Source organism: Lonchura striata, chromosome 7 (genome assembly GCF_046129695.1).
Source record: "Lonchura striata isolate bLonStr1 chromosome 7, bLonStr1.mat, whole genome shotgun sequence".
Classification (NCBI taxonomy): Eukaryota; Metazoa; Chordata; class Aves; order Passeriformes; family Estrildidae; genus Lonchura; species Lonchura striata.
In genome coordinates this window covers 21244194-21259524 of record NC_134609.1, presented here as the reverse complement: position 1 = coordinate 21259524, position 15331 = coordinate 21244194, and the positions used below count along the sequence as shown (strand labels likewise).

At 38.3% G+C, this 15331-nt stretch overlaps 1 protein-coding gene across 1 annotated transcript in view; it reads right to left on the bottom strand.

The window, feature by feature from the left end:
- CFAP58 (cilia and flagella associated protein 58) overlaps window positions 1-15331 on the bottom strand; it is a 56908-nt gene that overhangs the window by 13834 nt on the left and 27743 nt on the right. Inside the window, exons 12-15 of the mRNA XM_021536293.2 lie at window positions 15115-15255; window positions 14539-14762; window positions 12440-12551; window positions 10146-10250 (exon numbers count right to left, since the gene is read on the bottom strand). Coding sequence (XP_021391968.2) covers window positions 10146-10250; window positions 12440-12551; window positions 14539-14762; window positions 15115-15255 — 582 coding nt within the window. The remainder of the gene's footprint in view (window positions 1-10145; window positions 10251-12439; window positions 12552-14538; window positions 14763-15114; window positions 15256-15331) is intronic.

The following is a 15331-nucleotide window of genomic DNA, read 5'->3' as shown; positions in this document are numbered from 1 at the left end:
TCTGGATGGCTGACAGTCAGTATCGGATTGCTACAGCACTGCAAAGTCTATGCGCTGCAATGTATTCAGTCAGCACAGCAAGTCATTTATTTTCCCTTAACAAGATAACTGGTTGATTAATATACTTTACCCTGGGGTGCACAGCAGATTTATTTCCTTCTCAGATACATGCTGAACACAGGAATGAGGAGTAAACAAGGTTGTTTTCAGTCATTATTTACTGGAACAATTCCTGAACTTTTTGTCCCAGCTTTTTTCTAGCAAACTAATGTTGAAGTTAAGGGCAATTTTGACTAAGAACTTTAGGATTGAGGCATTTTACAAAATATTTTCAGTCTAATGATACAAGGTATCCATGCTCAGGATTCTGGGCTCAAACCAAATAAAATGCATTTGAATAAAACACTTTGGTGATCACTGTTTCTGTTTTGCTGATGCAAATTACAGATGACAGTGATATGTCTTAGGTTCTTATATGGCATTATTTAATACCATTTGAATGGTATTAAATCTTTATTGGACACATGCTGAAGAACTGCTTCTAGCCAGGGCAGTGATCCTCTTCTCATCCTACAAGAGTTCTGGACACAAAGAGTTATTATGTGAATTGCCAAAGTTCATTAAAACACCTTGAAGACACACATGAATGAAACTCGGTCTCCCGGTCCCCCAAAACCACCATGCTGGTGGCTGTGTGAATATTCCTGCTCCTTGCATTTCAGAAATAGCAGGCCTGCACTATAGCAGGAGGTTACAAATGTAGGAGAAAGCTCACAATAAGCTTGTACTTGAAGACAACAACCTCTTCAGGCATGCTAAACTTCGTGGACTGGGAGTACATGTATTAAAATGCAGGACACAAAACTATGCTTGAAACTCATCCATGAAGGATAGTATTTGTGCAGTTTAAACAATCTTGCATGATGAGGAGGGATGACATCTGATGACCCACCAGAGTTATCTTTCAAGCTCAAACTCAAGTAAATATATAAATTATTTTTAAAAACCTGTAAGACAGATTCTGCATTCATGTATACTTACCACCTAAAAACCCTAAGGGATTTTTACTCTGCCTGCAACTTCCTCAGCTTTGTAAATAACAACTGAATATTTCTGACCAAAACATCATTAGATGAGCTAAAAATGGTGCAGATCCCCAGAAGTTATTTTCTCAAATAAACTTGTACCTTGCTTCTGTCCAGAACCATTTATCATGGGAAAACTGTTTTATTTATGAGGGCGGGGTAGTTTCACAAAGAGTCAATAAAAATTAACTCTTCCACTAAGAAAACTGTTCACCAAAAGAATTTTGTTTGCTCACTAGGTAATCTGCTTTGCTCCCCATTTCTCAGTGCCAGATATATTGGCAGTATTTTTATTGGAAAATTATTTTCTCACCCTAAAGAACAGCCAATTATCTCCACCTGGTGACATTAAAGTGATCAGCATACTTCCTACCCATTTTTTTCAAAACCATGTTTAAACAAACATACCAAAAAAAGAGGCTATTTTTCTGGGAAGACTTTATTCTCTTACACTTGAATTGCAACATATGTGGGAGGAGGGAAAGAATCTAAATGTCAGTGTGTTTTTAAGAGCAGTTTATCATGCTGCAAATTTCTATAGCATAGATATCTTCTAATTCTAGATGGACTGAGATTAGAAGGTCTAAAATAAACTAATGCACCTAGAAGTGTATTGAAAATATGCAGAAATACAAAATCAACTCCTTTCTGAGAAGAGCCAGGGCAAGAACTGAACATTCCTCAGATATCTATTGAATTATTAAAGCTTACACAAAACTTTCAAGTAGACATGTAGACCCTCAAGAGACCTACACACAGGTGAGTCATACCTTGCATGTTTTTGAGATATGATTCCTTACTACATCATCACAGGATTGCATATGAGCCCTGGTAAATTGCACCAAGATTTAACACAATTATCATACTATTAGCTTAGTGTAAATGGTTCTGCCCTACTCACTGAACCCTGCTGGCTAAACAATTAATTTTTTAAAAATTAAATAATTAAATTAATTGGGAAAAAATATCAATGTCAAAACAAAAGACACTAGAGATATTCTAATTGCATAGAAAAATCATTATGCCAGGCATAGAATCACTGAAAGATATTAATCCTTCAATTTAAAACCAATATTAAATACAAGCCATCTCCACTTAGAATCAAAGCTAAAATCCCCACTCAAAGTCCTAGTTTAGCAATGAACCTTTCAAGTACAACAAAAGGAAAACGAAAGAATGGCACAAGAAAGAAAGAATCTAAAGTAGTCCTAAAGGGTGACTTGATGCATTAGGTACCTCCATATGTCACTTCATACTGCATTGGAGATTCCAATTCAAATAAGTTTCAAGGTATTGAACTGAAATTATTTTGATGGCACTAATTCCGTAGACTGTTATGTATCATAATATTGAGCTGATAATGAGATATTTTTTATCTATCACAAGTTAGAACTGGGTTGCAGTCAGAGTTCATGGGCACACATTTTTTAATTTGAAAATAGAACAGAGCTTGTCTTTGGAGTCTAAATCAAGGCTATTCTTACTGTGTGCCTTTGACACATCCGCCTAATTCTGCATGACACTGGGGAAGTAAACTTTTTCTTTATGATTCATATCCAGCTGAAAGCCAAAAAGTAAATGTTAGGCCTGAGTCCTTATGGTATTTCCCATTTCTTTATCTCAGTGCAAATCCCTTGAAAGTCCAGTCACCAACTTAGAACTGGAGCCATAACCTCAAACCTCACACTCCACCCAGTACTGTTTTTTCTCTTGTTTCCTTAAGGTACATAGGAACATTTAAGTTTTTTATAAGGACAGGAAAGCATCTTTCTGCCTTTCTCCTCCCCCCCTGCCCAGGAACCATTTGATCAATGGCTAGAAGTTTTGGCAGCTTACATTTCTCAGTCAGGATCAGAGAATACCATGTTGGAAGTAAACCTCAAGATTTTTATGGTCCATCCTTTCTTTCATTCCCGTTTGCTTATATTGGTGACCACATATGAGAGCAAACAGTAAATTTGCTGTCCCTTTAATGGGACCACTCCTGCAAGGGCTTTGGGATTAGATCTTAGAATGACACCTTTTAAATCTCTGAATCATATAATAGAAGGTTGTAAGGGGACCTCAAGGATCATCTTGTCCAGCCTTTCTCAGCAAAAGCACCATCTTGACAAGATGGCCCGGTATCCTGTCCAGATAGATCTTAAGAATGTCCAGTGTTAGGAAATGCACCACTTGCCCAGGGGGATTATTGCCATGCCTTCCAAATATTCTCGTTGTTAACAACCTTCCTCTTGTGTCCAATCAGAATTCCAGGAGTAACCTGAACCTATTACCTCCATCTTTGCCATGTGATTCCTTGTAAAAAAAAAAAAAATCTCCACCTTCTTTTTAACCACCATTTAAATACTGGAACATGGTTATAAGTTCTCTCCTCAGCCTTGTTTTCTCAAAGCCAAACAAACCCAGTAGTTTCGGACTTTCCTCCTATGGCAAGCTTCCCAATCCTTTACCATTGTGGCCCTCTTTTGGGCCCACTCCAGTCTGTCTATCTTTTCTATATAGCAGGGACCAAACTGAGCACAGCATTGTATGTGTGGCGTGACAAGTGCTGAATAACCTCTGCTACTGATGCCTTTGCGACATAAGCCTGTTGTCGTTCTTTGCTGCAGCAGCAGAATGTTCACTCATATTGAGCTTGTTGTCCACCAGGATGCTCAGGTCCCTTTCCAGAGAGCTGCTCCCCAACCATGTAGATCCCAGCCTGGCCTGCACTCCTGGATTGAACTTCCCAGCTTTAAGACCTTACATTTGTCCTTGCTGAACTTCAGTCTTTTAAAACATTGTTGCTATTTCACTTCTCCTGTTTAACAGTGGGCCAATATTTTCTGTTTCTGCTTGTGGTTTACATACCTGAAGAGCTTTTTCTTGTGGGTTTTTACTACTCTAACCAATTTCAGTTCAGTTAGTGGTGCAATTCCTTTGTGCTGATCTGTTTATGCCAGCTACAGCCTATGCAATTAGATGCAATTTTACTGGCAGGCAATTCTTCTGCCATTCAAGAGCTGCTATAAGCTAAATCAGAAAAGTGACTTTTTTGCTGGTAGAAATGGGGCTTTTAAGCATAGAAAAGGCCTAGAGCTCACCCTTTTAATTGAGGGCTGAGAGAACTGCTAGCTTGAGCTGCAAGATAGGGTATTAATCCAGAGCTTCCAGAGGAAGTCAAATCCTCCAGGAAACAGAGATAGAAAAGCACCAAGTCCTACTACACTATAAAAAGCTAAAAAGAAAATTTCCCTTTTCATTTTTGGATGGAAAATCCCTTCAAAAGACTGACTTCATATATACATGAAAAAGGAGCAGTAAAGAAAGGATTGCATTTTGGCAGTGGATTTTGCAGTTCACCTGTAAGTTTCAGTGCATACAAAGCACTATCCCAAGCTACCTCTGCCTAAATCTCTCTAAAGACAAGATGACAGAGGAACAATAATGGGCAGGTCAAAAGAGACTTTTAGGGATTCCACAGTCATTAGTTCCCTGAAGTGAATTGCAGTTTATTTTTTATGAAAATAGACAGTTCTGCCAAAATTCCTCAGCTTGGACTCTGTACTCTACCTGTAACACACAAGTAGTTTATGCTCTCAAATCCAAGTAGAATCTACACAGGGCACTAAAAACAAATAAACGCCAAATTTGAGAGGGTAAAATAAATCTCAGCCATTTTGAAGACTCAAAGATAACATCTAAGATAAAACTCATGTGGGCCTTATTAATACCAAAATAAAGGTAGGGGATAGGAGAGAATTCTCTTCTTTTTCCTAGCAGGTTGTCTGATAAGAAAATATCTTACTCAGCATTTAAGCACACATTTCTCTTATGTGGAAGCTACTTGAGCACTGTGAGAGGAGTGAAGAACTTAGCAGAACCTTGCCTCATGAAACTCCTAAGCTAGGGAAAGAAATTATTTTCAAAAGAACTAGGCTCCCATAAAGTGGGCTGAAAAAAAGCCCACGAGATTTAAAAAAAAAAAATTATATAATGAATGGGGGGAAATGCATAACAAATACAGGGAAGCAAATCCCCAAGCTCCATCATTTTTTGGGAGAAAACTTTGATTCCAATAGCTGCCAACCTGCATAAACCCACATGGTAACGCACTATTCTAAAGCAGATTTCTTTATGAAACTATAGTACCAGCTCTTAGAAATAAAGATGGTTATGTATATGTTCAGACACTATAGCAACGAGCACCTCAAACTGGATAGAACAGCTCTACTACCAAGTTAGCACAAATAAAATAAAACATCTGCCTATTTTGAGTGTTTCGCTACTGAATTGAGTCATGTCGCTAATATATTCATTCACACAGCAGTACAAGAATGGAGATTATTTTATTCCCTTTTTACTTGATGTGAGGCATGCAAAAGCTAAATAGCCTGCCCAAGGTCACAGAGAAAGTCTCTCGCTCTCCCCTCCCTGTATCTCACAATACCTGAAATGGAGACAGCAGCATCCCTTCAATTCCTCCTACTCCCTCTCACTGGGACAGTCAGTTCTCTGGAGGGATTGAAACTTAGCTCAAAACTTGGCTCAATGCAAGGACATGTGGGTGCTATCTGGCTGTAATCTCTGAGTCAGATACATGAGCTAATCATGCCTTTTGCCCTTGCACTCTTTGAACTATGAGCTCAAGACACAGCCAGCACAGCATCATATCTTGGCTGCCCAGTCCTGAGCTTTCATTGCTGACAGCTTCAAATATCTATGTACAGAAAAACAATGCTTTCACTACTAAATGCAAGGCTTAAATAAGACAATTGCCTTTGCTTCCCTGAACAAATAGTCTTTCTTTTACATTTACATTTTACATTTATGAGCAATCTTCTGAGATGACTGACAAAAGAGGTAACTGACATATAATGTGAATCTTTATGTTCTTACCCATTCCAAGACATGCAGCTGAATAAAATTCTGCTCAGTCAGACATAAAATCAAATTAGAGGAGTTTGCTCTGAAGAGAAAGAACTAAATTTGAAACAAATAAAGCAGTGCATAATTCACTTTTAATGGGATAAGTTCCTAAAACCACACTAATCATAATGCTAACAAGGTAATACTTTGCACTGCGAGTTTACCACATCACTGCTCAGCACACAGCAGAGCACAGCTTCAGTCACATGAGGGATTTGCCCCACATGCAAAGCGAGCAACTGTATTTTTGCAGTCAGGATTTGCAGAGCACTCCTGTTTATTAATAATTATTCCTTGTGACCTTACAACATGTCATTCATTCCACATGTGTTCACAAATACCTTCACCCATCCATGAGATCTGGATAACACACAAAGTATTGCTCCACAAAGCCCTGCAATATTACTCAACAGTTTAGAAAAGAACCAAAAATGTGCTCCATCTTGACTGCACAAATTCAGAAAGAAGGTAACAATTCAAACAGGAAAACTGGCTATCTCTCAAATAACATTTCCTATGTTTGGAAAAAATACCATTGGATTTATATTGACCAAAAGCATTCAAGACCTTGGGTTTGGATCTGATTTTTAAGACCACATTTTTCATCAGTGCAGCAGCTCATAACTGTGAGAATACCTGAATTAAAAGTGAAAGTATGACCACCTGCTTTGCAGCTATTCTTCAAAGTTGCACACCAGGATGACCACATTTATTTGGTATATGAGAGCTGATACCTTATAACATAGATGCTGTGGTGACAGGGCACAGATAAATCAGAAACAAGAAAAGACTTCAGTAATTTCTCTAGCATAGGAAATCTTTTTACACCTTTATTAAAATGTTCAACTCTGAAAAACTGTTCTAGTGAAACCAAACATTCAGCATGCTGCATATTCACTCTCTCTCAGCATATGTCTGATCCAAAATATTTGCCCTGATGACTGGTTAAGAGAGAGTAAGATGAATTTTTGTATGAGATTTTAGAGTCAAGCTGAGTTTCTCCTGTACTGTCAGCAATCTAAATTTTCAGACTGAAACACAGCAAATCATTCTTTTAATCACCTTGCATGGATTGTAGCTTGCTTCTACATCTGCCTCAGTTTTAAAGAAATGACAGGTTAGAAACAATGAAAAAGCTAATAAAAAGGATATGATCAAATGCACATCAGGAGCAGGTAAAGCAAGCAGATGCTTTTCTACATGAATCTATATACTGCGATCCTTGCTTAGAGAAAATTTCCATTTATATATCCAGCTGAAATCTTGTTTCCCCACACTTTTATTTAAAAGACCATTTACCAAAAAGTAAAAAAAAGAAGACAGAGTTACAGTGCATAAAATACAAATGGAATTGTTTTCCCTTATAAAAACATTACAGCTCTGCATGAGTATGCAGCAGGGTGAATACCCTACAAATCAAACTGCAGGTTGCTGACACTGGGCTCCACCATTTCCTCACATGGGTTGTTTCTAAACTCCAAAGGTAATTTTAATACTCAGTATTCAACACACAAGGATTTTTGTATTCTATTTTATTAACACACTTTGATGTGAGGAAATTTATGTTACATAATATGCACATTAGATACAGACACAAGTTCATCTTAGACAAATATCCTATTTGCTAGCATGATGGCCACACACATGAAAAAAATTACATATGGCAAGCAAGAGATTAATTTTAAGGCTGGTACACCCAATGGCTATGCCCTTGTTACAGGGCAAGATGTGAATGAAGATGACTGGGAGTGAAGAACTGTGACTTATCCAAGCAAATATAACACAGGGATAGCAGTGATTCTCTGACCTAATAAGTTTTTATCCCTCAGTCTGCAGGCTCCAACTCTGAGTATGGGGGATGTTCTGCCAAGTAGGCACAGGCCAGTGATCAGCAATTCCCCCAATCCTGAAAATGAGCAGTGACTGAACTGAGCTGACTTCAGGAGAGACCCATATTAAAAAGATACTGAATGCCTTCAAGTGTGAAGGGTTTAGCAGGATTTAAAAATAAAAGAAAAAAGAAAGGGAGAAGAACTCTTTCAACATACAAATTATATGGAGGAAAAAAAAAAATCTTGAAATTGGAGCTAAATTACTGCTATTTCCCATAATTCTAAACTTCAGTCAGGATCCAATCCTTTCAAATACTTTACTTCAAATCTTTCAAACTGCCCAGAAGGTGGTCTAGTGAAGCCACCCTCCTGGTGTGTAAAACTCAGGCCTCTCCAGAAGGCTGATGTTACTGTTCTGTTTATTTCCTTCTGCTGGAAGTGTTCCTTAGGCTCACCCCTTCACCACAGCAGTTTGGAATTTGGTAATATCAGTTTAGTAAGTTATTAGAGAGGGATTTGTTTTGCTGAGTAGCAGGGTATGATTTTACAAAAGAGATCATCATGCCATGGACAACCAGTCCAAAGAATAATGAAATGCCTTGTACCAGGTTATCCAGACACTCAGCAGAAGCAGCTCTGCTGGTACCCTTAATTTGTGATCATTGTGCCACTGAGCCATCCAGCAGCACTTAGAGCCCTTCAAGGGAACGAGCTGAGGGTTGTCCTCCATCTCTGGCTACCTCCTCATACTCACACCCTGCTCTGAAAGAGCCCTTTTTCAGTCATTGTGGAGGACTCAAAACACTGTGGAAAAACAGAAAAGTGCTCAGAAACATTGATGTTAAATCCCTGAACATAATGTGGAGCATAGTATTTTTGGCCTTCACTATTATTTCTCCAAGGGAAACCTTCATTTCAGCATTGTTACAGAGGAAATTGGTGCCTGAATTAAGAACACAAAGGAACTCATTAGCAATTCTAGCTATAATAATTAGATTTTATATAGCCAAACCCTGTCTTAAATCTAGAAAAATAATAAAAACGTCATAAAGATGCCATAGAAGGACCATTGCAGAGACAGAAAGATTATACCAATGGCTAGTACAGTAATGTAAGCTCAAATACCTACTATTTCAAAGATTTTCTTGTGCAGGCAACTTAATACTTGTATATCTCAGTTCTTCAGCTGAAAATAATAGCAAAATGGAAGCATACTAAGGATAAGGCCAGATATGCAATAGAGACTATCTAAAATCTAACAGAATTTGTTTTGTGCATGTGTAAAGCACAGTAAATTTGGAGCTATTTTTGCTACATTTTAAGATAACTATTTCACTGACAGCATTTTAGTGCTATGCAACAAAAATTACATTTTTTCCAAGCAGAGGAATTACACCATAAATTACATTCAAATTAATTTTCAGATCAATTTTCATGTTTTCCCATGAAACAATAAATAGAGACAAACACTGTTTTGATAAGATCTGCAGAGCTTCTTCTCAAGACAGAGGGAGATTCAGGTCACATTTTACTCTCCAGTGAGTGATACCCAACACAGGCATCAAGACTATTAGGGTATTTAAGATGTTAAAATCACACCTAGAGCTGGTAATCTGTAGCTAGCCCTATAGTCACCAGATAGACCAGATTAACACCTCTGGTTAAAGCCAGGACTCTCTGGAGTCCTCTGTCATATTTGATAGCAACATTTTCACTATAGGAATACAGTCTTTCCTTCATTCTACAGCATAAATCTTACTGTTATCACTGGGGTTAAGGGACATCTGATACAGTTTAAAAAAAGATAAGCTATCACAATTTTTTTTTTTCAAAGTTCAGCACAAAAACCTTGAAATCAAACATGCTCCAGACAGCAGCATATCTAAATCACACAAACTCTTTAAGATTCCTCCTGCCAAAAGCCAAGCTAAGCACAAATGGAACCAATGAGGAATTTTCCTTCATGTTCTGGTCATAGCATACTTGTTTAAAATGACACAGAAAAACCTTCCAAATAGTCCAAGACTGACCTGAAGACTAATCTATTACATGAATAAACTAAAGCCAACCTTTAATTGTATTTTACAGAGCTGACCAGGAATCAGTAACCAGAATATAAAAATCAACTCATCTGATGCTTTTTGTTCTCTTCCAGTGAGTAAGTGCTGCCATCTAAAGCTACCTAAAGGGCATGCAAAAGAAATCCAAAGTCTGCATCTAAATAAAATAGGAACATCCAGGAAGCACATGTCAGGAGACAGAGATTGCAAAGTCAAATATATTAATGAGATGCAACAAAATAAGGATGCTGCTGTACCTGAAGGAGAAATTCTTTCTCTATCACTTCACCGGTCTTGCTGATAAGTCGCTTCTGTAGTCTCTGCACTTTCAGAACCAGCTCATAGGTAGTGGGGTCACTGGCCTAGGAAAGAGCAAAGGAGTCCCAAAAATTATACATAACAAGTTACTATTCTTTTTTGCAAATGAAAACCACAATATCTCAGTGTTCAAGAGTAACAAGTACAAAAGGGGCACTAGGGGAAGACACATTCAGGTATTTTTTTAGTTTGTTGTTTTTTTTTTTTTTTTTTTTTGCATTTATACAAGCAGTCTTGGAACTTAATATATCACTTTAGCAGCAACTGAAACTGTCCACTGACAAATTAAGAGCAGTGCAAGTACCTCCTGCTGTCCAAGAACTTCACACAGTGACAACTTAGTTTCTAAGGGGAAGACTTTTCTATCAAGAAAAAAAATACTAACTACAATTTAATCTTGAGACAGGTGGAGAACTTAAGAGGAACAAACTTGGGGGGTACACTGATGAATTATTATGGGGTTCTAAAATGTCCATACATGTGAAATCCTATTCTTCAATGGAATTAAACATTTAAAATACTGACAGAATACTGTACTGTTGCTCTCTACCTACACAGCCCGTAAAACCAGGAGCTAGTAGATGTCTGTCTCTCCATCCCTTCCTTTTCATTCTTTTGGCTTAGATTGAATCTGGAGAAACCTCTAAGGAGCAAAGAAATAATTGTGTGAGGAGGAGCCAGTACAGCTTATTTTCCCAGTACTTTGTGTCTTCTTCTTGGATCTTTCAATGAAGGGCAAACTCTGACTGAAACTTTTCCTCACTCAGGGACTCATAACACCTCTTTCAAATCTGGCTTTTCCTTTCTCATGGGGTGTCTCATAAGGATTAAACTCACACTGCACTAAAGGCTCCAATAAAGTCTGTCCCTCTTATATTTGCTTGAGCTTATAAAGAACTTGGTATCTCATTGTTCTTAGTATTTTGTCTAGTTTTATCTAAATTGACTAATCAATTCAAGCATAACTAGGACACTGACACAGATACACAAGCAGTGCTCACAACACAACATCATTTCCTGAGAAACCAGGCTAAAAAGTAGACCAGTCCTCATGATCCACTCAGTCCTTGATTTTTTTTATAGCACTGCCCAAGCATGGTGCCAATTTGTGACTACTGAAGTGATATGAAAGTGTTTGTTCATTAGGAATTGAACCAAAACCCTGTCAGGATTATTTCATATGTATCTTGCCATCTGCTGGCCTTTCTGTGTTCCAAATACAAACCAGTTACCTTGAATGCAAAGACATGATTTCCCATTATCAGTCTCTTCATAGATTCATTTTCCCACCACTGGATGTTTTGACTGGCCTGATTTTACTTTGTTACAAGGTGCTGATAGAGTTTGTACCTAGATGTGTGATTCAGCATCCTGCATTATATCTCCCTTCCTTGAGAAAAGCTAATCACACCATCCAACTTTAAGCTCAGCATGGAAAGATCAGAAATTCACTATCATGCTAGTAAGCACAGTCAAAATATTCAGCTCTGCTTCTGCAGGGACAGAGCACATTATCACTCAATATTAGAGAAGCTAAGTAACCCAGGCTGGCATCAGATCAGAGATCCATGCAACTGAGGAATCTCAGATGGCACTGACTTACATCAAAAATATCCAGTGATGACAACTGATGTTCATGTATTTGGTCTATGCTTGATGGATTTTTTATTTTCCCCCTTCACTTGGCAGGTTCAACTTGGCAGGTTCAAATCATGTGAAAACTTAGATTTGCTTTTTATGTAAAGCAGTTGAACTCACATTACCTGGAATGACTTTATGAGTCTTTATGAGTCCAGCACTGTTTATGTGAAGGATTCATTTTGTTTTTTCTCAGATGTAATGTCCATTCTCCAGTCTACCTATTCTATTAGCCTTTCTTCCTATATACATCTCCCTGCTCGGGGAGGGTAGGATTGCATCTTTCCCTTATCATCTTATTTCTCACCATCCATGTTAAGGAATCACCTCCTTCTGAATTCTTCTAATGCATTCTTATTCCCTTTAGCACTTCACTGTCTCTTTACAATTTTTCATTGAGAAAGTGACAGAAAAATAACACTGATTGCATTGTGCAAGGAAAGCATTCAGCAGGTAAGGATTCCATTGGTACTATGGAAATTTCAGTCTGCCCAGTCCCTCCACATCATTTGCACAACAGTAAATGAAATAGGCTTTTGCTGGGTCACTGATGTGATAATAGGGGCTTTGGAAACACAAAATCCTCACACATCACCTCTAATTTTCTCCATCTGTGAACTTGCAAGGGTTTCTGCAGTTCTTCTTCCAAAATTTTGCACCGAGTCTGTTCCCTTAACAGCTCCTTTTGCATGTGATTAAACTCCCATCTGAAGACCAGCATAAAATAAAAAGAAAAAACACACCAAAAATACTTCAATGAGACCAAGTCACTAATGTGAGCATTAACAAATCATTCTCCCATGCACTATGGTGCATGGGAAGCACTATATGGAAAGCACAAAGAAGCACTTTGCCACTGCAGCAATACTGTGGTGGCAAAATATAACAACATGATACCACTAAACAGGTGGTAAAATAAATAGCCATAAAACAACACACTTGGATCTCTTTACTTGCTTCATTAAGAATGACTCAGAAAACAGTCTCCCAGGGAATCTACTCCACAGACTACTCTTCACATCTTCCCATGTACATTAAGTCCAGAAGGGCACTTAGTTCATAAACCTACAAATCAGTTATGGGTCATATCCAGTTACCCCGTGTTGAATCTAACAGCTTATGTTTGAAAGGTTTTAAATCTACACAGCCCACACAATCCATTAAATAAAACACACTCTAGGACATAAGTATGATGGACACTGTTCCTAAGAGAACTGAACTTTGATTTCTTTTATTACATCTCCTCAAGAAATTCCAGAGGTGACTTGTTGCTGAATTTAAAATTAATTGCGCACTACCAAGATTCTTTGACAACTAGGCTTTTATGGTGGGGATAGGGGGTTTAAGGGCAGGAAAAAAGGCACATTTTGTAATTATCTGACCCTTATCACTTTAGTGATGGGATCCTTTAAATTCTCCAATGTCAAAAGGGGGTGAAAGATTGCGATGTGCCTCCTCCACCACTGAATCTTTTCCTACTAGGCTTAGAATTGCACTTAGCTCACTAGAGAGAAAAAGGCCTTTTTTTAACTGTGAGGTTATGGAACAGGGGGAAAAAAACTCACATTTCCAATTGGCAAATCGGGAAAGCTAATTAGCAGCACAAGTGATAAATGGAATCTTTTCGACAGGCAGTTTTCATTATGGTTTTGGACTTCATTAAAGTATGAGATTGCTGCTGCAGTTAGCAAGAATTGATCCACCCATCATGGCATGCAGCACACTGCAATTCAATACCATCACTGAGTTTCAATACAGTAACAGACTTTCAGCTGAATTCATTTGGGCAGCTACTTCAAATCCCATTCCTATCTGCAGTCATTCAATGAAAACTTCAATTGCTAATGCAGTGTGCCCAGTTCTCCTTTCTGTTTCACCAAATCAAACTGGCATAATTCCACTGGAATCAATGGGACTGACCATGGACTGAAGTTAATTTGTTCTGCTGAAAGTCACAGAATCACACTGATAAAGTAAAGATCTCACCCAAAACTGTGATAGTAAAGATCTCACCCAAAACTGTGTAACCATTGGTACAATGGTTATCTGCTAAAAACATAACTGCCTCTCCTTACAAATCAAGACTGATTCTTAGAAAAAGTCCACAGGAGAGAATACACCTCAAATACAGGAGGGGTAAACAATAAAGGAAAGCATTAAGCTAGAGAAGGAGGAGATAAATCAGATTGGGCTATTAAATTGCTGTTTTAAAGAAACAAAACCTTCAATGAAAATTTAACTAGAACTTTCTCAGCGATCATAAGATCTGCATAAAAATCTGGAAGGAGAGAGCTCTGAAAACAGGATTTTGTTATGAATATGTTGTGTCTCCCATACTCTTTGAATCGCTTAACCAAAAGGAGTTCCACTAACCTAGGCCTTGTACCACTTAGTAGCTCACTGGACTGTGAACATCTTTTCTGCCGTTGTCAGGTTTATTCTTTAGGCAGCAACTCACAGTACAAGGAGAAATATGGAAACTATTTCAACTTTGGCCAAGATCTCTTCTTTCCTCATTACTATATTTCAGTTTTCCTAATTGAATTTAATCCTGTCTGTGTTTGAGGTCAAACAATACAAACCCCTTCTCCAAGGTTGATACAAGTCTTTACTACATATAGACCATATTTTCTGCCTCAAACACAAAATCATGGCAACAGTCACTACGGAAATGTATTCCACTGGGGTTCCTACCTGAGCTCCTGCACATTAGCCACACTCTTGCCAAGTATTCCCTTCTCACGCCGAAGTTTTTTGATCTCCAGCTTGAGAAGCCGCATGTCTTCCACCCGCTGCCGGTAGTCGCTCTCGCCCCTGTTTAGGATGGCCTGCTGGATCTTGATCTTCTCATAGAGCAGCGCCACCTCGTCATTGCGGTGAATCAGCCGCGTGCCCAGGGCATGTCTCTCACAGAGCACCTGTGGGCACGGGGCAGAGCCACAAACTCACTTCACTTCCTTCACACAACCCCAGAGTAACGTGATTAATACTGGATCAGTCCAAATCATGGGCGTCAAGAGGTTTCATTGTTATTAATTAAAGAAATATGGCAAGAACCTAATAATTTCCCCTATAAGGGTTCGGTCACCTGAATAGTACAAACTACAGATTTCATTCACTTCAGTATCTTAAAATTTTGGTTTTAATGGCATTATAAAGCTTTAGTACTACCACATTCACAATAGCTAAGAATCTTCATCTTAAAAATACACTGGACAAATGGGAGAACAGAATGCAGGGTATTTGAAAACTCAAATTAGGGATTCCAACCTTGTCAAATTCCTTCTTCTGCTTCAGTCTCTCTGCATCAGCTTCAGCAATGATTTTTAGGAGTTTTTTCTCTTCTGCCTCCTGATTTTTAATATAGGCTTTGGCTTCCTGAGCCTGTGTTGCCATCTTTAGCAGTTCAGCCTGATGGAGATAAAAAATATAGGTGAGCAACTGTTAATTAATAACTTCCCATTACAGAAACCTACAATTAAGAGTT